At 46.3% G+C, this 21,589-nt stretch overlaps 2 protein-coding genes across 12 annotated transcripts in view; one reads left to right on the forward strand and one right to left on the reverse strand.

Moving 5' to 3' along the window:
- The first annotated feature begins 637 nt into the window (after window positions 1-637).
- Window positions 638-19,941, forward strand: si:ch211-269e2.1 (cohesin subunit SA-2). 9 transcript variants are annotated; one of them, XM_061791371.1, is made up of 33 exons: window positions 659-793; window positions 1,058-1,110; window positions 1,973-2,110; window positions 2,216-2,306; window positions 2,527-2,691; window positions 2,751-2,847; window positions 2,924-3,012; window positions 3,092-3,163; window positions 3,910-4,114; window positions 5,590-5,729; window positions 5,794-5,867; window positions 8,591-8,714; window positions 8,791-8,889; window positions 9,510-9,589; window positions 9,671-9,778; window positions 10,021-10,141; window positions 10,218-10,341; window positions 10,409-10,512; window positions 11,704-11,796; window positions 11,876-11,962; window positions 12,393-12,593; window positions 12,963-13,039; window positions 13,110-13,197; window positions 13,949-14,029; window positions 14,314-14,406; window positions 14,499-14,673; window positions 15,697-15,860; window positions 17,393-17,494; window positions 17,572-17,729; window positions 17,809-17,925; window positions 19,228-19,406; window positions 19,561-19,630; window positions 19,702-19,941. In XM_061791371.1, the coding sequence occupies exons 3-33, from the start codon at window positions 2,061-2,063 to the stop codon at window positions 19,829-19,831; spliced, it is 3,558 nt and encodes a 1,185-aa protein (XP_061647355.1). In that variant the 5' UTR covers window positions 659-793; window positions 1,058-1,110; window positions 1,973-2,060; the 3' UTR covers window positions 19,832-19,941. The 9 variants fall into 9 exon arrangements, with proteins under 9 accessions (XP_061647352.1, XP_061647355.1, XP_061647353.1 ...); XM_061791368.1 differs by lacking the exon at window positions 1,058-1,110 and having other exon boundaries at window positions 638-793; XM_061791369.1 differs by having other exon boundaries at window positions 1,058-2,110.
- A 123-nt stretch (window positions 19,942-20,064) lies between these two features.
- Window positions 20,065-21,589, reverse strand: part of ppp2r3b (protein phosphatase 2, regulatory subunit B'', beta) — a 29,155-nt gene continuing 27,630 nt past the window's right edge. For all 3 annotated transcript variants that reach the window (XM_061791376.1, XM_061791377.1, XM_061791378.1), the window contains one exon: window positions 20,065-20,594. In XM_061791376.1, coding sequence (XP_061647360.1) covers window positions 20,456-20,594 — 139 coding nt within the window. In that variant the 3' untranslated portion in view covers window positions 20,065-20,455. The remainder of the gene's footprint in view (window positions 20,595-21,589) is intronic.

The raw sequence follows: 21,589 nt of genomic DNA on the forward strand, positions 1-21,589 counted from the left end.
CTGGAATATATTTTTTCGAATCCAGTGAGATGTATCTGGATTACACAACTGTGGGCCGAGTTGGCTGGCCACGGCCGTCTTTTCTTCTGCGGAGGGCGGGACCATCGGTTTCCCGCAAACACCTGGTCCTGTTGCAACTCGACAGGGTCGACTTCAGTCGATTGACACCTCTCTACCGCTTTTCCACCTCTCTACTGTTTTTCCACCTCTATACCGCTCTACCACCCCTCTACCGCTCTGCCACCTTTCTACCGTTTTCCACCTTTCTACCCCTTTTTCACCTCTCTACTCTACGAGCTAAAAGAGCGAATCATTTCATAAACTGATTCGGTTCAGTTCTATCTATCTATCTATCTATCTATCTATCTATCTATCTATCTATCTATGTATCTCTCTCTAAAACATTAATGGAAGTAATTTTAGTAATTAAACAAAAAACAATTTTGATAGCAGGAATCCCCACGGAAGTCATGAATGGAAAGGGGAGCACCAAAATAGCACTCTTTCCAATGTTTCCTGAATGCAGCACGGCACGGACCAATCGGTTACGGGGGCGGAATTTAAACAGCTTGACGTTTGGTGAGAATATCCAATCACACAATTCCGGTTTAGTATTTCAACCAATCACGAAGGTTCTGGCTCTTCCTTAAACTTGACTGTGAGAGCCACGGTAAAGAAAAGGGAAAAAACAAAAAACAAAGATGCAAGCATTTGGTCAGTTCTTTGTTTCTGATCCATTTTTATTTTCAAATATCAAATGATGGTCGCCGCAGAATGGCCCACGACGATAACGGTAAGCGTGATAGTTGTTTTATTATTTGCTACGTTTGTCAACAAGTCTGACTTCAATGTGACTATCGACGTGTACTGTATTACGATTCAGAACACTAGGGTAGGCCATATTTCATATTTGGCTTTCGGCTGGGAGAATGTGTCCGACCAAACCGTGTGTTACTAGTGGAGCAAAGTGCTCTCCGGGCTTTTTCGAAAATGTGCCCTGTTTTACTTTTGTCGATTCTTATGAGGCTTTTAAACTGAACCGCTGCTGCGTCTGTAGTTGAAGTCGCCAGAATACGCAGAACGCCAAATCACGACAGAAGTCATCCAAAGGTACGTTTCGATGCGGACAAATGAATTGGGGCGATAAGACGTAAAAGCCTATCGTAACAGTCTCCGTATGCGATGCAAATATGGATCGGAAAAGTGCGAGCACAAGCCTGAAGGCATCGGTGTTCAACGTGCGGCCCGAGAGGCATTTGTGGACCGCTTATTCAAATAATCCGAAAAAATTACACACGCACGTTACCGTCGCAAAAGCTTTCGTTCTGTATTCAAAAGAGGATTTTGCACTTTGGTAGTAGTGGAAGAGGCGCACAAACGTATCACGGAGGTTCAGATAGTAACCTAATTATTTGATCTCTGCGATAGTTTGCGGGAGGCCATTAAAGCCATGTTTAATGAAAGTACTAAACTGAAAAACTACGGTCCATATTCGAGCGTACTAAGCAGTACTAGATACACAAGTACAAGATAGCACACATTTTTTTTTGTCCAAAATGAGATATCACACTAATACTTTTTGCTTTGTCACCATGAACACCAATCAGAGATGACATTTTTTTTCATGAAAAACCTCTAGATTTTACTGCTTAAGCATATTGTTTTGGTTTGAGCATTTTTCATAGACAAAAGATAAAGTGGGCACTTCTCTTGCTTGCATTTTTCTGAATGTGGCACTCATCCCTTTAAAATGATTGCTTGTCTAGCAACGTTTGTACAATCGAATTAAATGCAGTTGTGTTGTCGGTGGCAGAATTACTGCAGAATAGAGAGAGAAACCAGTTAGTAGCGTTCTTGAAGGTGAAGACGCAAAGATGGAGCAGACTAACGAGAGCATCGTGGTAGTCTCGAGGCAGCGTGGGCCTGTGGCGACATGATTCAATGATGGTCCTGGTCACGGTCTCGGTCCCAGTCCCGGTCAAGGTCAAGCTGTGCACATCATTCTGACTTCTGGATGTTCCCGGTGAAGCAAGTCACATGAGTGCTGTGTGAAGAAGGACATGATACCAGACCCCGCGTCTGCAGCCGCATCCGGACCCTCTAAGCTCAAGTACCTTTTTTAAAAAAAGAAATAAAATTTTTTGACCTTACACTGTTTCCGACGGGCTCGTTTATTTTGAATCGGCGTACAATAATGTCTGTTTGTTCTTGGCAGTAAAAGCTCAAGCCAGGCCGAGAAAAACCCCTCAGGAGCTGTGAACAATTCCGAGGATGAGTCCGGCAACGAGAACCGACGCAGGAGGGGGGTAAGTTGTTCATGCTGCTTTCCAGAAAACTGGAAAATCGGAAATTTAAGAGCCCCGGCCAGGAAAAGTGCCGCTCAGAGTCTGATTGGCAAAGTACTAAACCTCCTTGTCAAAAACTGTAATTGATGTAAACAGGTCAATGTCAGTGAATGTTTGGCTCCTAATTGACGAGTATACTCGTCAATGGCAGTGAACACGTGTGTCTTTGTGTAAAACACAGCGGCGTAGGAAAAGAACTCACAAGGAAGTGGAGAATGTCACGAGCGAAAAGGCCGAAAGTGGGCGCGGCAGCGTCGGAAAGGACAACGTCTGCCGCCGTAAACGCGCGCACGCGGAAGCCGTCACTTTGTTCGATGTCATCTCCATGGGTCCGAGCGCCATGCGGGTAAGATCCACCGTTACGACGTCCCGCTACTTTGCCGGTTCTGATCGACCCGTGAGCAGGCGGTGATCGACGGCTGGAAGGAGGCGTACGCCGAGGACAGAGACGCGGCCCTCCTCGACCTCGTCGGCTTCTTCGTCCGGTGTTGCGGCTGCAAAGGTGAGCGGCCGTCAATCGCGCCAAGACCCTCGTCTCTGAGCGTGTGTGATGATGTTTTTTTGCGTTTGTTCTGCAGGTGTGGTCACAGCTGAAATGTGTCACGCCAAAGGCGACAGCAAGGCCATGGACAAGATGGTGGACGAGTTGGTGGAGGACTCGGATGAGGTTGAACGACGATAACAACTCGTTGCATCTGTCACTCGAGTTTTTGCTAATCGTGTACATGCGACATATTGCGTGTTAGGTTGCCGGGCTGCAGTCCCAGAAGTTTCTGGCTTTTCCGTGGATTCTCACATTCACTTGGCCCACGCATGCAGTAAGTAATGTCTCCTTTGCCACCAATCAATCAATCAATCAATCAATCAAATTTACAATAAATGGAGGAAACCATCAGGAAATAATTCTATTTTTTACGTAGATTATTTTGACTTCATATTACAAGAAAATTCAGTAAAATGTTTTTTATTTACATTAAATAAATAAAGCAACAAAAAAAAGAATTGTAAAGTAATTATGATTCATGGACAGTCCCGATTACCAATAAGTAAATATTTTTAAATCTTTTAAAAACATTTGTGGAAACCTCTGGATCATTGACACTTTGTCCAATTTGGACATTTTCCCCTAGGGGTGTACTCACTTTTGTTGCCATTGGTTTAGCCGTTAAGGGCTGTGTGTTTAAGTTATTTTGAGCGAACATTACATTTAGACTTTTACACAAGCTGCACATTAAGACTACTTGACATGATAGATAGCAAAGTGTCGTTTCTTCAGTGTGGTCCCATGAAATGTTATAATAACCTATTTACAAAAATGAGGGATGTACTCGATTTTGTGAGCTGCTCTATATATTGGAAATGAATGTCGAATGAGCAAAAATACTCACGCAAGAATCATTTTCCACAGTTGCCAATATTTCCTCCTATTTGTAATTTACAATTGACATAAATGAAACTTGTCAATTTTTGCGTCGACAAACAAAACGTGATGGGTTAAAATCGTCGATGGTGGCAATGTGTGACCGCGCGTCATGTGCCGCTTTCCTACCCCCGCGCACTGCAGGACAGCAGCGAGTACCCGCTGATCCAGCCGGCGCCGCGCGGCCGACGCTTCCACTCGGAGCTGTGCGACTTTGTGCGCATGTTGGTGTGCCGGTGTCGGCGCAGCCTCATCTTCGACGGCTACTTGATGACCGCGCTCGTCTCCCTGCTCTCCCACCTCTCCGACTCTCGCGTACGCGCTTTCCGACACACCTGCACGCTAGCAGGTAATGACACAAACAAGTTGGGCGTTTTGCTTTGAAGCAGCCATGTTTTTTAAAGATGAAATGAAAACATTTTGTTCACTTGCGGCCGAAGTTGAGCCACGTAGAGACTTAACAGATGGGCAATGCTTGTTTGCAAAGAATTTTGGTCGTTTTGTGTGTGGTTGTAGACAAGGTTAAAGAGCAATAGTAAGCTGCACCGCTGTACGATTAGGGGGAAAAAAACGCACCCCAAACAATTAGAAGTTGGCTGTTTTTCATTGGACTGCAGCCATTTATAACTTGTGCCACAACAACAACTCCTTCAATAAATTTTGGGAGAAATGCTGCAATTTGTAATAGTACATGAGCACTAATAATTTTTTATTTTTTTTTTAATTTATAAAATTTTTTTTTTAAATAATAGAAAAAAACAGATTTTAACATTTTTAATGAAGTCTTTTTTTCTAAGTATGAATAATAAAACCTGGTGGTTAGTTGAGTGCCATTACGGTAATTTTATACTAAATAGTTGAGTATAGATAAAATATAACATTCTATGTAATGTATTGCCATGCGATTGGCTGGCGACCGGTTCAGGGTGTACGATGCCTCCTAACCCAAAGTCAGCTGGGATTGCCGCCAGCTCACCCGCGACGCGAGTGAGGATAAGCTCCACACAAAATGGTTGGATGGATATAATATAATACAATATAACAAAATGCATATTTAACTTTAGAAAGTTGTATATTTTCGTGTCCCTTCTGTATTATTATAAAACAATCTTTGAATGTTATTAATTTGCAGTTTGACATACCGTAGCAGTCAAATGTTTGCAGAATCTAAAGTAACACTCAGGCCCGACTGTGTGTGGCGTTCCTCATGGAAATGTCTTAAGTCCACACGTTTTGTCTGCTCCGCCACATTTACTGCAATTTTGAACTCCTGCTAGTCCACTTTGTCATATTAAATACCGTATCGCTGGTGTCGGGCGGAAAACCTCCCATCTCCGAAACCAGCACTTTTGAGGCACGTTTGTTGAACCATTAACGGCGCCTCATCAAAGAGAGCAAGCCATTTTCAACACTTTCCATGGGTCAATCATTTTCATCCATTTTCTACCGCTTATCAGAGGTCGGTTCGTGGGGGCAGTAGCTTTAGCAGGGACGCCCAGACTTCCCTCTCCCCAGCCACTTCATCCAGCTCTTCCGATGGAATCCCGAGGCGTTCCCGGGGTCTCCTCCCGGTGGGACGTGCCCGGAACACCTCACCGGGGAGGCCTCCTAATCAGATGCCCGAGCCAGATTTGGACGTGCTGATTCAATAATTAGTTGGGTCAATAATTTGTACAAAAAAACCAAAAACCTAAAAAAAAAAAAAAAAATGGAATTGACCAAATTTGGAGATGGCAGGTTTGGGCCTGACGCCGGCATTGTACTACTTTCCATATGTCAATGGCATATTTCTTCCTTTGATGTGTTTCCCATCGTTTTGATTAGCGGTAAAACTGCTGAGCTCGCTGATTGACGTGGCTGTCAGTCTGAGCACGAGTGTTGAAAAAAGTCCAAAGCTGCAGCAGGCGCAGAGGCCAAGCCGACAGAAGACTCAGGCAGAGCGAGCGCTACAGGAAGTGGAGGAGGTACGAGACGCGGCGCTTTCCTCTCGCCGGCACACCGATAACATTCCGAACTTTTGTCTTCAAGGTGCGGGAGAAGAGAGCCGAGCTGGAGCGCACGATGGACGTCATTTTCAAGGCCGTCTTCCTCAAGCGCTATCGGTACTACTACTACTACTACTACTACTCTGTGCTTCTCCAGAGATGCTGTCGGGAGCTCATGTTTTTCTGTGTGTGTGTGTTTTTCCCAGTATGTCTTTATTTGGCGTTTTCATACTGACATTCAACATAACAAAACAATCAGCACATGCATGTCTTTGTTTTGGTTTTTGTGTCCGGTATAGGGCTGCACGATATTTTGTCATCGCGATGTACGTGTGTGGCGTGGTGAGATCGCAGGGTTTGCTGTGATGTTGGTGTACTGTAAGATACAGTGAATCAACTGTAATATTAAAAGTGACCGGCAGAGGGATCTGTTGCATTTTCTATTTTGCTCTTCAGAGCGAAACGAAGCAAGCAAGGTGTGTTCAGAGATACAGTGGAAATGGTAGTGACTGTGTTCTTTTGTAATACAGTACATAATTGTAAAAATGGATTACGAGGAAAATGTATTTGTATCAGAATGCTGTGGTAATAGGGAATTTATTTTGTTTTGTAATAAAAGAATAGATGCATTCTTCTGTTAATATACCGGGTGATTGAAAAGTAACTCCCTATTTTTAAGTACTTGTAATTTATTTCTGAACTATAGTTCTTACAAGAAATGAACATGAGAAGAAAGTGTATTGCATGGAGTTTTATTTAAAATTCGATATAGGCGCCAACATTAGCCACCAGTTTCTCAAGCCGCCTGGGAACCGCATTAACTGATTTCACAAGGAACTCTTGTGGGATGGAAGACATAACTTCTCGTATTTGCCCTTCAAGTTCTTCCAAAGTCATTGGTTTGGTAGAATATACTTGCTCCTTTAATCTTGGAACACGCACAAAAAAAATTGAGAAAAATATTACAACGTACGAATACATTATAAGTATCTTAAAATTAGGCTTTACACGATCAGGATTTTTGGGGCTGATCACCGATCAGCGAGTTTAAAAAAAAAAAAAAAAAAACATGAACCAATCTCCGATCACAAGATGGAGGATTGTGTCTATTTAAATGACCTGTTCATTTACTGTATATACACGTGTGTACTTAATTGCTCCCAAAAATATATTTACAATAAATAATGTATCTTTGTTCTTCTATTTATGCCAGTGAGGCATCGTGGCAGACAGAACAAATGAATGGTCTTCCAGTAGATGGCAGGAAGTACATACAGTAATCAATGTCTCCACTTTTTGTGGCATTTTTGTTTGTTGGTGTGCCGTGAGATTTTTTAATTGTAAAATATGATCCTTTTTTTTTTTTCCTTATGTTCCATAAAAGTTTGAAATCACTGCATCGTGTATTCGAATCAGTCGGGTCAAAGCAACATTACAACATGACAGAAATAATGGCTGCTAACTTACTGTAATTAAATGACTTCAGACACACCGAAACTTTAGAGCATGATTCGACAGAATGCCTGCATGTTCGCTTACAGCCATTAGTGCCAGCACTCGCTTGCTAGGCTACATAACGTTTTTGTTGGCTGCTTGCGAGCCGTATCGTATTCAAAGTACGGGAACATACCTCAAGCGAGCCTTAAACCGACGTCCTTTCCTGTCCTGAGCACCAGTGACCACCAACACACGTTTTTCCCCATTTTGTCCTTACAATACAGTCGGCGTGCTCCACTCTTGTTGTCGTCGCCACGGTAACGAGTGTATCAGATCGCTTTTGAGTTGACAAGATAAAGCCCGATGATCGTAAAAAATGGGATGCGGTGGTATCGGAATACAAGGTTTTATTGCAGATCGGCCGATACCGATCAGCCCGATAAAATCGGTGTAAGTAAAGTGTATTAAAACTAAGGAGTTATTTTCCAATCACCCTGTAGTCAGCCAGAGTGACAAGGAATGCAAAGTTATCAATGTGCTTTCACCATCATTCCTGTCATAATGTGTTACGTGTTTTTGTTTGCACATTAAGGACAAAAGTCATTGTTGTGGGAGTGGATAGCACATCTGCCTCACAGTTCTGAGGACCGGGGTTCAAATCCCGGCCCTGGCTCTGTGGAGTTTGCCTGTTTTCCCCGTGCCAGGGTGAGTGTTCCCATATCCCAAAAACATGCACGGTAGGTTGATTGAAGACTCTAAATTGGCCGTAGGTGTGAATGTGAGTGTCAATGGTTGTTTTTTTCAATGCGCCCTGCGATTGGCTGGCGACCAGTTCAGGGTGTACCCCGCTTGTGGGCCCAAGATTGCTGAGATAGGATCCAGCACGCCCGCGAACCGCGTGAGGAAAAGCGACACAGAAAATGGATGGATGTAAAAACACCATTTAAGCAACAAGTTTTTTTCCTCGTGTCGTTGCGATTGTAGGGTGAACGCTGCAGCTGGCTACTCGTGTGGCAACAATGGGGAAATGAAATGCCAATATTTGGAGGGGTATAGCCCGTGTTGGCAACATATTGGGGCGAAAAAAAGAACTATGAACTAGTTCGTTTTCAGACTGGTGAATTTTGTTCACAATTTTGAATTATGAACTTTACCAATACCGATCCCGTATTGTTACACATGGCAATATATTATGCTGATTTATTAGTATTAACATCCTTGTATTTCTCCTGATATGATGTCTTGAAATATCTGACAATATTTGTCCACCAATGCGGAACCGCGTGCAGACGAGCGGCAAGTCTCCTGAAGAGATCCCAATCCCCGATTGCCTCATGTTCTTTGAATTGTTGTCGTTGTCGGCTTGGCAAAGAGCTGTGTGTGCGTGTGCGCGTGCTCGACAGTGACGTGCATCCGGAAATCCGTTCCCTCTGCGTGGAGGAGTTGGCCTTGTGGATGCGGCGCTACAGCTCTGTGTTCCTCACCGACACTTACCTCAAATACATGGACTGGATGTCATACGACAAGGTGAACGAGATAAGCGGCGCGCGTGGCAAACGCAATTTTCCATTCCCAACAATGCTCTTTTCCTTCGGTCCTGTAGATTCCGGATGTGCGTCTCAAGTGTGTTTTCGGCCTGCAGAGTTTCTACGGCGACCCCGTTCTTCTGCCTGAACTGGACCTCTTCACCGGCCGCTTCAAGGTAAAGGAACGGCGCGGGATTAAGCAACAACGCGAGACCGTTAACATCGAGCGATTCAATCCGCAAATAAACATCATACGTGCTGTACTTGTAATGTTTCAGCTTGGTCAAAAGTGGAGTCGGCGTTGGTATTATTCAAATAAATAATACAAATAGGACAAGGTTGTTGCCATTGCCATTCATTTTTGGGCCAATTTTTAGACAATAGTATTTACCAAATTGGGCCATTTTCATATTTGTTCAGATATCAATACTATTGGTCAATTCCCACGTGGGTAAGTAACATGGTCATTGTTTAATAATATATCATTTTGATAATTATAGCTTTCAGCTAAGAAAAACCCCAAACCGCCCATCTCGTATAAAATGACGATAATATTAGGTCAGAAACAATGAAACGGATTTTTAATGTAGAAATTAGGCGGGAATTTTCCCTCTGAGAAGCGTTTCGTGAATCTATGCGCTCATCATGTATGCGTACTGAAATGAATGAGATGAATTAGAATTTATTGGCTATACCTGTATATATGTGACGTATTTGTTTGTATCGTCGGTCCGGTTAAGAAAATGAAAAGGCGTCGTCACGGTGGCCCATCCGTAGCGCTCGTCTTGTCTTCCAGGATCGTCTGATCGCCATGACGCTGGACAAGGACAACGAAGTTGCTTTCCAGACCATGAGATTGCTGCTGCTCATCTCCAAGTTGGTCACCGCTCCTCAGTATCAGAGATGAGGCTTTTTTTTCTCTCGGCTTCACGGCCCTGCATGTCTGGAACCTTGCAGAACGTGCGAAGATGTGCTCAGCGCAGATGACTACGAGCTTCTCCTGCGGCTGGTTTATTGTTCGCAGCGCCCCCTCGCGGCCACAGCTGGTGAGCTGCTGTTCTTCAGGTAGGCGCTTTTGGTAAAACAACTTGCAAATAACAAAAATGCTGGACAATATTTCATGGGGAAATGCTGAAAGGATGTCTATGTTCCGCATGTATACTGGTAATATAAAAACACGAAACTAGAGCACAATCATTTCTTCAAAAATCAAATTCAATACGTTTTAATTCAATGAAAAAGAAACCCAAAACTTCCTGGAATGTTTGAAGTTAAGTCCAAACGGATCTGCTTCGTGTTTCTGTCAGGCTTCTGAGTGCCGATGAGGCTGCCGCTAACAATCGGGATGAAAAGAGTCAAGAGGAGGCTCATAAACGACAAAGTTTTGCACGACTCAAGGCCCTGCTGGAATTCTACCAGAACTCTAAGGTGTGAGTTTTTTTTTTTTTTTTTTTTTTTTTTTTTTTTTTCCTCCCTCCCATCGATGTCCATGTGTGTACACTAGCTGCACGCGCACGTGGTCTACCTCGTGGACAGCCTGTGGGACTGCAGCGGAGGGCTGCTGAAGGACTGGCCCGCTATCACCTCTTTACTGCTGCAAGACCCTCACAGTCCCTCGCCGGGTACAGGTCGGCAAGATTTGCGCTCGCTCTTGTCGGAGCGCCTTGTAAAGAAACGACTGTCGCTTGTCGCTAGGCCTCACTCGGGAGGAAGAAGCGCTGCTAGCGGAGGTCGCGCTCGCCTCCGTGCGTCAGGCGTCCGAGGGGCCGACGCTGGCCGGGAGGAGCGGCGCGAAGAAGGTAGCCCATTTCGTACGCTCGGTCATATTGCTCCGTATTTTAGGCAGTAAGGATGAAGGCAAACCGGATGAGAAAAAATAATAGCAAAGGAAGTGTTTCATGGGAAAAGTGTATATACAGCGGAACCTCGATAAAACGGACCGTCGGGACTGAACAATGCGTCCAAAAATGGTTTCCACAAAGTCTGTCAGTTCCAGAATTTGGCCACTGTTGTGTACTGGCGCTGTGGCGCAATGCAGGCAGAGAATGGGACTGACGTATTTCCTGGTCACCGATATACAATGTGACTGGATCCTCCCTTGCCTACGTGGCGGCCATGTGACGACGGCATCTCTATTGTCGATTGGACATGGAGCGGCACGGATGCAGCATTAACTCAGAGGAATACGCACGCAAGTCTTTGGTAACACGTTTGGAACTAGGAAGCACACTAATTCCTGTGTGGCGCTTTGATTTGAAGCTGTCACCAGCAGTTTGTTTGATATGTATCTATTCGAACTATTTATTAATCAGCCGATCGGGGAACAACTAAGCAAACATTCTTCGGATAACACCTTTCAAACATAAATTCTTCACAATATCAAACATTACTCATAGTGACGATGAAGAGGCGAAACGCAAGATCCCAACTGAACAAAGGAAGAAACATTGTGGACTAAAGTAAAAAAAAGTCAATGACATTTTCAACGAAAAGAATTCAGTACTATGGTGTTAACAGCTGCCTAAAAAGTTATTCATATTTTTATTCTGACATTTATTTTCACGACATCCCAACTCCATTGGAATTGGGGTTTATAATTCATAGCAAGGCACGGTGATCAACTGGTTAGCACGTCCGCCTCACAGTTCTGGGGACCGGGGTTCAATCCCCGGCCCCGCCTGTGTGGACTTTGCATGTTCTCCCCGTGCCTGCGTGGCTTTTCTCCGGGCGCTCCGGTTTCCTCCCGCATCCCAAAAACATGCGTGCTAGGTTGATTGAAGACTCTCAATTGCCCGTAGGTGTGAATGTGTGCGCGAATGGTTGTTTGTCTATATGTGCCCTGCGATTGGCTGGCCGACCGGTTCCGGGCGTACCCCGCCTCTCGCCCGAAGATGGCCCGCGACCCTCGTGAGGATCAAGCGGTGCGAAAGATGGATGGATGGAATTCATAGCGAGCCTTTGTGTAACAATACAAGTTGTGTTTCTACCAGGTGATGAGTTCCAGAGAGAAGAAAGTTCAGCTCGATGACTGCGCAACGCTCACGCAGCATTTCCTCACCGTGCTTCCGCACTTGCTGGCCAAGGTACGCCCGCCCGCCCGCCCGGCAGCCTGCCGCTCGTTCTCGTCCGTTCCGCTTGCGTGACACCGAGCGCTTCTTCAAGTTTTCAGCTCGCTGGGACGTTGTTGCCTCCCTGATGAGGATTCCTCAGTACTTCCTGCCAGAGAGCCCCGCGGCCCAAAACACACAGGTCAGCACTGCGCCCTGATGCCCGTGCCCGTTTTACACTCGGTGAAGCCGAGAAGTTCAATTGGATGTTTACAGTGGTGCCGGTTAGTCTGTCAGTCAACAGGGTTGAGGAAAAAAAAATTATTATTATTTTTTTTTAAATTAAAGCCGCGTGGTTGATATTCCAAGGCTCGTTTCACTCGGCAACCTGCAATTTGCTCGACGGGTCTATCATGAGGAGACCCGGATTTTCTCCCAGGATTGGAATGGATGACAATTCCATAAATTTTGTAATTAAATGAGGTCATCTTGTTCCATGTAATTAGCAACGCCCCGACACTGCATGTCGCCCGTTTCCCAATTTCCAAAAGTTCGAGTTTTTGAAAAAGGATGAAATTCCGAATGATTCCTCTCCACAATTGATCGATCGTTACGTGTCGACTTGTTCTCAGTCGGTCTCCAGACTGTTAGCGGACATCGGACTGGTCCTGGAGGCCCACGCGGACGGCGGCGTCCCGGAGGCGGCGTCCCGCTCCTTCCTCCGTCTTTGCGCAGAGGAGAGCAGCTGGGGCCCCACGGCGCGGCCCGCCAGGGATTCCATGGTCCGGGGCTGGGTGGAGCACCTGCAAGTCCTGCTGACCGACTCCCCGGAGGTGAGCGTCCGCCCCACAAACGAGAGCCCCGTCGATTTGGGAGGCCGGCTGAAGTCAGCCGACGCTCTCGCAGCAGCAGCAGCAGCAGCAATTTCAAGTCATCTTGGATTTGATCCAACCTTTCCCCTCTCTGTTGGCAGCGCAATATCCATCATGAATTTTGTCATGATGGAAGTATCTTGTCTCAACTTTCATTTCATTCATTCTCGGTAAGACAAGAATCGTATTTGTTTGAAAGACCACGTGTCCCGCTGTGTTTGATGTCGCTGCAGTTAAAGCAGTTTTCTAGCAGCCACAATTTGAACGTAATCGAAGACGCTCGATCGGCGGGAATCGCCGCCGTGCAAACAATCGAGCTCTCATCCGCAGGGTTCCATCTTCTCTGCTGACGAGGAGCAAACTGGAGACATTTTAGTCACGCTGAAGAAACTCTGCGCTTTCCACAAGTAAGTTGTTCAAAAGAAATCGGATGCTCGCCGCGATCTCCCGCTGACATTTGTGGACGCTTTCCGACAGCTGTCACGATCTGTCCTGCTGGAACCTGTTCGATCTGCTCTCCCCGCTCCTGCCGGTCCACGGCGGCCAAGAGGGGCCGCCACCTCAGGTAATGACGTTTCCAAATATGTCCAAGGTGTCTTTCCATCCAGTAATCCCTCGTTTATCGCAGGGGTCTCGCTGCAGAAACCCCCCGCAATGGACAAAGTCCACGAAGTAACGGACAATTACTCATTGTATTGTTTATGTCATTTTAAAGGTTTCATGTATGCGATTCAATGTCAATATCCGCTATATTAGAGAGGCACAAGTATTCTATTTGTCCACTTGAGGTCGCCAGCCACACACGCCTTGAATAGGCACGCCGACCCGTGCGAATGTGCCAAAGACGGGAGATTGTTTTTGCCACTATGCATCGTTGGAGGCAGGAAGGAGTCTGCCACTTCCCAGAATTCTTTGCATTGCTCTTTTGAACTACAGGTTGCAGAAACAACTGCTCACGAGTGGGTCTTTTAGCTGTGCGGCGGGCTAAATTCGGTATTTGCGAATTGATTTCATAAAAGAGGGACTGCGGCTCGCGTGTCACAACAGCGGCGTTCTGCTCGTGTTCGTTTTGTGACTCGCTAAATGTACGAGTTGAGATTACTCGGTCAGGTTTCTTTTTCTGCCAAGAATAAGATGGCATTTGATCTTACGTAACTCATTGCGGCCACATTCCAATCAAATAGCCAATAAAGCTAACTGCAGTACACTGATTTAGAAAAACAATCCACGATGCACTGAATCTGCAGTAAGTGAACAGGGACGGACGGACGGACGGACGGAGAAAATAATGCCAACTCATTTCTTTTTTGTCACAGGTGCTGAAGGAAGTGTTACAATGTCTGTGTTACTGTGTTTTCTGGTCTCTGAGCACAAGCGGTGACATTCTGACCTCCAGGGTGAGTTTGTGCAATCTCGAATACATAAGCTGTGTGAAAAATGCCAACTAAGAGCATCATTCTCGCTTCCGAAGCGACTATTTCCGTACTCGGAGGACTCGTGGAGCTCAGTGAAAAAAGGGGAAACAAATATTAGCAACGGTTCTTCATTGCTGCCAACTAGCACAACGATGAACATTTGGTTCAATTCCAGTCCAACTGAGCACCGTCGAAATACGTGCGCTCATGAAAGTATCGAAACGGGTGTTTGTCAGCAATATGTTGTTGATTTTGTGTGTCATTAGGAAGAGGCCGAGTGCCAGAGGCTTCAGTTGCGTGTGCTCAGCGAGGCAAGTCATCGTTGTCTCTCCCACGCCGACCACAGCGTCAGGCGGCAGGTAGCGAGTGGCCGAGGGAGTTCCGATCATTCACTCGTTCCTTGCTCAACCTCCTGTGTGTGTGTGTGTGTGTGTGTGTGTTTCCGTTTCAGGCGTTCCTGGGAGTGTGCGACGTCCTGAGCGCTCACTCCTACCAGCGACGAGTGCGGCATCCCACCTCCTGGAGCCCCCTGCCCTACACGCCCACGCCCAAACTGCAGATGGCGCTGTTGAACTTTGTGTGCAAGAACGTCTTCGTCGACGCGGACTGCGACCGCCAAAGCGAAGGTGAGCGGTTACGTGTTGACTAGTTTGTAGATATTAACTGCACTTTTGTTGTTTTATGGGAGCGGTTAACGCAGCGTTATTCGATGACATTAGTCTGAATATCGCTCGCAAAAGATCGAGCCTAGAAACAACCAAACATTTACGCCTATGGACAATTTAGAGTCTTGAATGTACTTGATATTTATATCGAGATATTAAGTATAGTAGCCATAATAATTTAAGCTGTGCTTGAATATGATGTATATGTGAATCCTATCATATCATATATATATATATATATATATATTTCTGAAAAGAAAAATCTATACATTTTCATTTAAAAATTCCATATATTTATTGGTAGATAATGACAATATACCAATAAAACATATATTCTAAAATACAAAATGTAAATACTTCAATAGCCGGCACGGTGACCGTCTGCCTCACAGTTGTGGGGACCGGGGTTCAAATCCCTGTGGAGTTTGCTTTTCTCCGGCCACTGCGCTTTCCTCCCGCATCGCAAAAACACGCACGCTAAAATTGCTCGGAGGTGTGAATGTGAGCGCCAATGGTTGTTTGTTTCTATGTGCCCTGCGATTGGCCGACGACCGGTTCAGGGTTTGCCCCCGCCTCCTGCTCGGCGGTAGCCGGGATAGGTTCCAGGGCGCCCGCGAAGCGGCTCAGAAAATTGCAGCCGTGGCCCAATGGTTAAGCTCATCGTCTGCCACCGTGGGGGACCGAGGTTCAAGACCGTCCGCCGACGAGACACCGATACCCCGAAATGCTCCCCGGGTGCTTCAGCTGTTCCAGTGTGTTCCACTAACATGTGTATGCGTTCACTGTGATGGGTCAAATGCAAAGAACACATTTCGTGTGCATGCATGCATGTTCATGACAATAAAAGGTGCTTCTTCTTCTATGAATACTACTACTAACAAAAAATAATACTACCAATCCTGTGGCCCTTGGTAACTAGTCCCTTTCTCCTCTATCTTCCTTTCTTCTTGCTCCCCTCCTCTTCCTCCACGCGGTCTCGCTCAGCCGGCCGACACGCCGAGAAGGAGAAGGAGAAGGAGGATGAGGATGAGGAGATGCCGGAGGATCTCGACGGACGGAGACGCATGCTCGCCGCCTACTGCAAGCTGGTCCTACGCGGCGTGCTGGACATGAGCATGGCGGCGGACATCTTTACCTTCTACGTGAAGGTACATTTGGATTGCATCAAAATAACAAGAATAGATGGGACGTGCTGAGATGCAGTCACGGCTAAAAACATTGGCACCAATGTTCTTGACCACAACTGTAGCACTTTTCACAATAAGAAGTCGCTTTATGGGAAAAGGACGCATGAAGTTGATGGGAGATAATCCTCCATGAAGAATAATGCGACAGATCGCAGATGCTGCTCGGCAACTCCCGACCAGGCGGAATTTTACAAAGCGCAAATTAGAGGATGGGTCCGGGCACCAATTTTTTTCTTTTCGTTTTCTTCCGCAGCAAGAACCCTTTTGATCTTCAAAGGGGAACTAAAAGCACATTTTTTTCAAGAATGTGCCAGCATTAATCGAAACACGCTATTCTGATTAATATTCCATTTGTGGAATAAGAATTCAAAAGAATAACCCCTCAATCTTTAGTCATCATTTTTAGGAATATCGCCATCTGCTGGCAACCCAAATTGCGCGTTGCTTCCGACGATGTAGTTGTGACGTTAGTATCGCCCAGTTAAACCTGATTTATCGCAAAAGTTACGTTCCAGAAAACCCAGCCAGAAATGAAATCTGTGAAGTAGCGACCAATTCTTTCTGGTATTTGATTAATTTAAAGGATTCTTACATGCAATACATTGCCAATAAATGATACTTTAGAGAGGTGCAAGTATTCCATTTGTCCACTTGAGGTCGCCATCCACACACACGACACGAGCCCTGCTCCGCTCGAGTGACAAAAGTCAACCCGTGCGGGCAATTTGGCGATCTTCCTCACACTGGTGGTCCTGGAAATGTAGTCAGCAAAAAGCATGATGGGAAGTGGGACCGGCAGATCCTGTTGCATCCCAGAATTCTTTGCAGTGATGTTTTTAACTACGGTACTGTAGTTGTAGAAAATCAAGTTAAACGTTGCTCTTGTATTTGTTCCTGTCGATATTGTCACGAGTGTGCGCATGAGCGGTTCGTCGGGCTAGCATCGGTATTTGTGAATTTATTTCAGACAACTCAGACCGGGGATTATGTTTTAAACACTTTCCGGTCATGTTCTTTGCATCCACGAGCAAGTCGGTGATTTGCCAAACGTATGACTTAATGTTGCTTTTTGCGCAAAGAGCGCAAGTGAGTCATTTCTGCCACATCAAAATCGAGGAGCCATTAAAGCTAACTGCATCAGAGATGTGCGGGTGAGTAACTGCACTATGCTGAGCGATTTAAAAATGAATAAAGAAATAAATTGCGCTAAAGCGCGATACAGGGAAGGTCGACCGCTTTCATCAGAATGTTGCGTTTTGACGAGAGCTGGCACATACAACATGTTTTTGCAAAATGGTCAGCCAAGATGGCCGACCTCGCTGAAGTCAAAGCAAGACTCGGCGGATGGTTGTCGTCGGCGCTCGAGCGGTCGACAACACTAGCGGCCGCCTTTGTCGACGCATTTTCGTCTTTTGTGGCGACTTTGCTGTCGCACGCTTCCTCTTGACTTGGATTTGTTGGAGAGTTGTGACTTTGTTGTTGTCGCCGTTCAGTATCACCGCGACTTCGGCGACATCATCAAGGAGACCGTGCACAGGAGCCGACTCGTCGACAAGCTGGAGAGCACTCGTGCGCTGGTGCTCTCTTTACAGCAGGTAAACAAAAACACATTCACCAACTCAAGTAGGGACCAATGGGGACACGTTTTCGATTTGTGTTGCGTCTTCGCTAGCCGTTTGCGCGTCTCGAGCGCGAGCGGGACGCCGGAGGACCGCCTCCCGTCCGTCGGGGCGTCCGGACCTTGGGCGGCCTCAAGGAGCTGGCCAAACGCTTGGCCCTCACCTTCGGGGACCTCGTCAAGCTTCGCGAGTGCGTCGTCCTCATCCACAGGTTGGCGAGCGCTCTCGCGCCCGTGTGTGTGTGTGCTGTTGCTGCGCGTAGTGAAGCGCGCGCGTGTGACTTTTTGCAGGAGCGGCATCGAATTCGTCTTCCTGGACTTCGGAAGATCCGCCCCGGCGTTCCTGCCCTACTTGAGCGTCCTGGCCGAGTTCTCCAGCAAACTGCTCAAACCGGACAAGAGGACCGTGTGAGTACGGGCGACCCAAGGTTACGTTCCGAAGAACCGCCGTAATAAGTGAAATTTGTGAATTATTTCATTCTTCTACCACGTTATAGTTTCCTACATGCAATCCAATGGCAATATGTGGTACATTATTGAGGTGCAAGTATTTCATTTGTTCACTTGAGGTCACCTCACACACACAAGCGCATCCCTTTGGGCTTTGCTTGGATGATGGTGCGACATGTGGCGGGATGTGAACAGGCATTTTCCTGCCTTCAGCATTGGCGCCCTTTCTTCTCACTGACGGTCATGGCAATGTAGTCAGATGAAAGCATTACGGGTAACCAGAATTTATTGCGTTGATGTTTTTAACTACAGTATTGTAGTTTTAGAAACTCAAGCTAGATGTTTCTCTTTACTTACATTTGTTCCTATCTACTGTTCTGAGTGTATGCAGAAGCCATTTGTCGGGCTAAGGTTGGTATTCCATGAAACCTACTGCGGCACAGTGGCCGACTGGTTAGAGCGTCAGCCGGGTTCAATCCCCGGCCCCGCCTGTGTGGAGTTTGCATGTTCTCCCTGTGCCTGTGTGGCTTTTCTCCGGGTACTCCGGTTTCCTCCCGCATCCCAAAAACATGCATGCTAGGTTCATTGAAGACTCTCAATTGCCCGTAGGTGTGACTGTGAGTTTGAATGGTTGTTTGTCTGTGTGCCCTGGGATTGGCTGGTGACCAGTTGAAGGTGTACCCCGCCTCTGACCCAGAGTCAGCTGGGATAGGCTCCAGCATGCCTGCGACCCGTGTGAGGAGAAGCGGTTTGGAAAATGGATGGCTTGCATTTTAAACGGCAGCTCTTTGGTGACTTACCAAATTATGAGTTAATCAGTAAGGTTTCCTTTTCTGCAAAGAAGGAAGAATTGACCTTATGTGAGTCATTGCTGGCACATCAAACTCAAATAGCCATCAGAGATGTGCAGGTGAGTAAGTGCTAATTACTTCAGTGCCCTCGCACGTGGGAAAGGTGAGCCACAGTTGCCTTTGGAAGTACACGAAAACACACAAACACGGCGAGCACGACCCAAACGCTACAATAGTAATTCGTGATGCAATTAGTTTTTTTGTGTTGGAATATATTTCCAATTCTTTTAAAAGTAAAAAACTACAATGTTTTTCTTTTTTTTTTTTATATGGTCCCTCCTGCGGATTTGAAACTTTTGCGGGTGTGTCCGGGGCCGTATTTGCCATGACAAACTGGGGTTGACTGCTCACTGCGAGACCACTCGCGGTCGTGCTCCTCGCTCATGTTCTGTTTTGCGCGCACGTGTAGGCTAGCCTACCTGCAGAAGCACACCTCGGAGCGCGCGGCGGACCTGAGGGAGGAGCGCTGGCAGCCGCTGCTCTACTACCGCGGCTCCCTATTGGCCGAGGGGGACGCCGCCGGCTCCCACGGCAGCTCGGACAGGAAGCGGAGCGGACGCTCAAACCCGGCCAAGAACAAACGAGAAGGTTCGTATGCGCAGAAACGGACACATTTGCTCAACATTTGTCAAGGCGAGAACCTTACTGATTTGCAACAATATCCCATTAGCGCCTGGTTCTAGTCAGCGCTCGACGAGATGAAGCCAATTGTGTGACGACAAACCTCGTCGTTATTTTGCAGGCACCAAGTCGTACGGACCACTGAGCCCCGCTGAGACCCAAGTCGGAAGAGATCACTGTTTGAGTCCCAGGTCCGAGTAGGGACTCACTTTTTTCCTCACTTTTCTGTGGTCTTTGCCTCTCTCATAAATTCTCACCTCAGCTTCTATCTGGTGATACTCAGCAGCACGAGCACTCGTCACGAGCGGGAAGCCCTCGTGAACAAAAGACGCCCCACTCAACCAACACGCTCGCCGTGTGACGATGAAGATGCTGTGGAAGTTGAAAATTAATATAAAGCGATTAACAGTATTTCTCTGCAAACTCTCCAGTAAACAGCATGTGTTCAAATGTGCATTATTGATCACATTTGTACCCAAATAAAACAGTTTCATGTTGGGGAGCACTTTGTTTTCTTCTTCTTCACACCTGTGAATTACATTATCCCTCCTAACACTTTCTTGTTGCTTACATATTTAACTGTTAGACTGTTTTATTAAATCAACAAAAGTATGCTTGTCGTTAATGACAGAGGCTTGATTAACTTTATTACATAAAAAACAATTCCTTTAAAACTTGTCCAAATCATTTACATCACAGCAAACAATATTTACACGTATATTTATAAATTCATCTAATAAATTAAACGACCCATCTCACACACACACACACACACACACACACAGTGTCCATGTGATGACTTGACAATTTGTTGTATAGAAGCTTCCGGTACGATCACTGGAATGTAAAGTGAGCCAATGGACGGGACGGAGGCAGAGTCAAGTTTGTGATGTCATAGCGACTTCTTCATGGGGTCACATGAATTAAAAAAACAAAAAAGTCTAAAGTGCCAAGAAGAAGAAGCTGCAGTTGGCCTGTGAGAAGTCTCAAGATTTGTTCGTCGGGGCGCCGGCCGCTCATTCAAAGTCGTCCTCGTACTCGTAGTCGTCCAGATCCAGGTCGCAGTGCGCCGCGGGGATCTGGAAGAAGTTCCTCTTCGTCAGACCCGCGTCGGCCGAGACGAGCGCGTCGGAGGGACTCGGTGGCCTTTCGAACCTGAACGCACGCCAATGCAAAAACATCATCAGGGGAACTCTCGTGCAATGCGCTTCTGCTGCCACCAGGGGTCAAACACGTTTGAGATTTCAAAATTCCAGAACAATAATTGGAAACCCTAACCCTGTTTTGAAAACCTAATATACAAACATAACTCTAATTAAAAACCCTAACCCGGTTTTGATAACCCTGTCTGTATGTAATGTACAGTATGTGCAATGTAACGATGTTTTTGACAGGAACTACTTGCGACGTTCGAAGGGCGAACGCCGATGGACTTCAAAACTGAGCATTCACCAAAACCATCCTGTGCGCTCTCACAAAAACATCGTTAGCTGCGCTTCCAATGCCTTAAAAAAACACAGATTCTCTTTTTTTCTTATTCATAATTTTTTTTTAAACATAGAGCTGTCCGAAAAGCATAATATTTTTTGTGGGTATATGTAATATATTCATGAATATTTGTCCATTTTCCTGACCTGGAAATGAATGAAATCAAATTCCATCCTTTCCATACTTGCGCCACACGAGGGCAGCATCATCTTCCATCACATTCACGCAGTCATTCTCTGTACCGCTTCTCCTCACGCGGGTGGATTTGGCCCAGTAGGATGAGCGACTGAGTCCAGTGACTGAAGGGTAGTGGTTCGAAACCCGGCTCCAACTGTCCGCATGTCGAAGTGTCCTTGGGCAAGACACTGAACCCAAATTTGCTCCCAGTGGGCCTGGCAGCGCCTTGCCCGTTGGTGTATGAATGTGAGGCTTTGTAAAGCGCTCTGGGCACTGTGATAGTGCAGATAAAGCGCTATCTAAGTGCAGTCCATTTACTGCCTATCCCTGCTGACTCCGGGCGAGAGTCCTGAACTGGTCGCCAGCCAATCGCAGGGCACATTCGCATTTACACCTACGAGCAATCAGAGTCTTCATGCCTGTTTTTGGGATGTGGGAGGAAACCGGAGTACCCAGAGAAAAGCCACACAGGAGAACGTGCAAAC

The sequence above is a fragment of the Phyllopteryx taeniolatus genome, chromosome 12 (assembly GCF_024500385.1).
Source record: "Phyllopteryx taeniolatus isolate TA_2022b chromosome 12, UOR_Ptae_1.2, whole genome shotgun sequence".
NCBI lineage: Eukaryota > Metazoa > Chordata > Actinopteri > Syngnathiformes > Syngnathidae > Phyllopteryx > Phyllopteryx taeniolatus.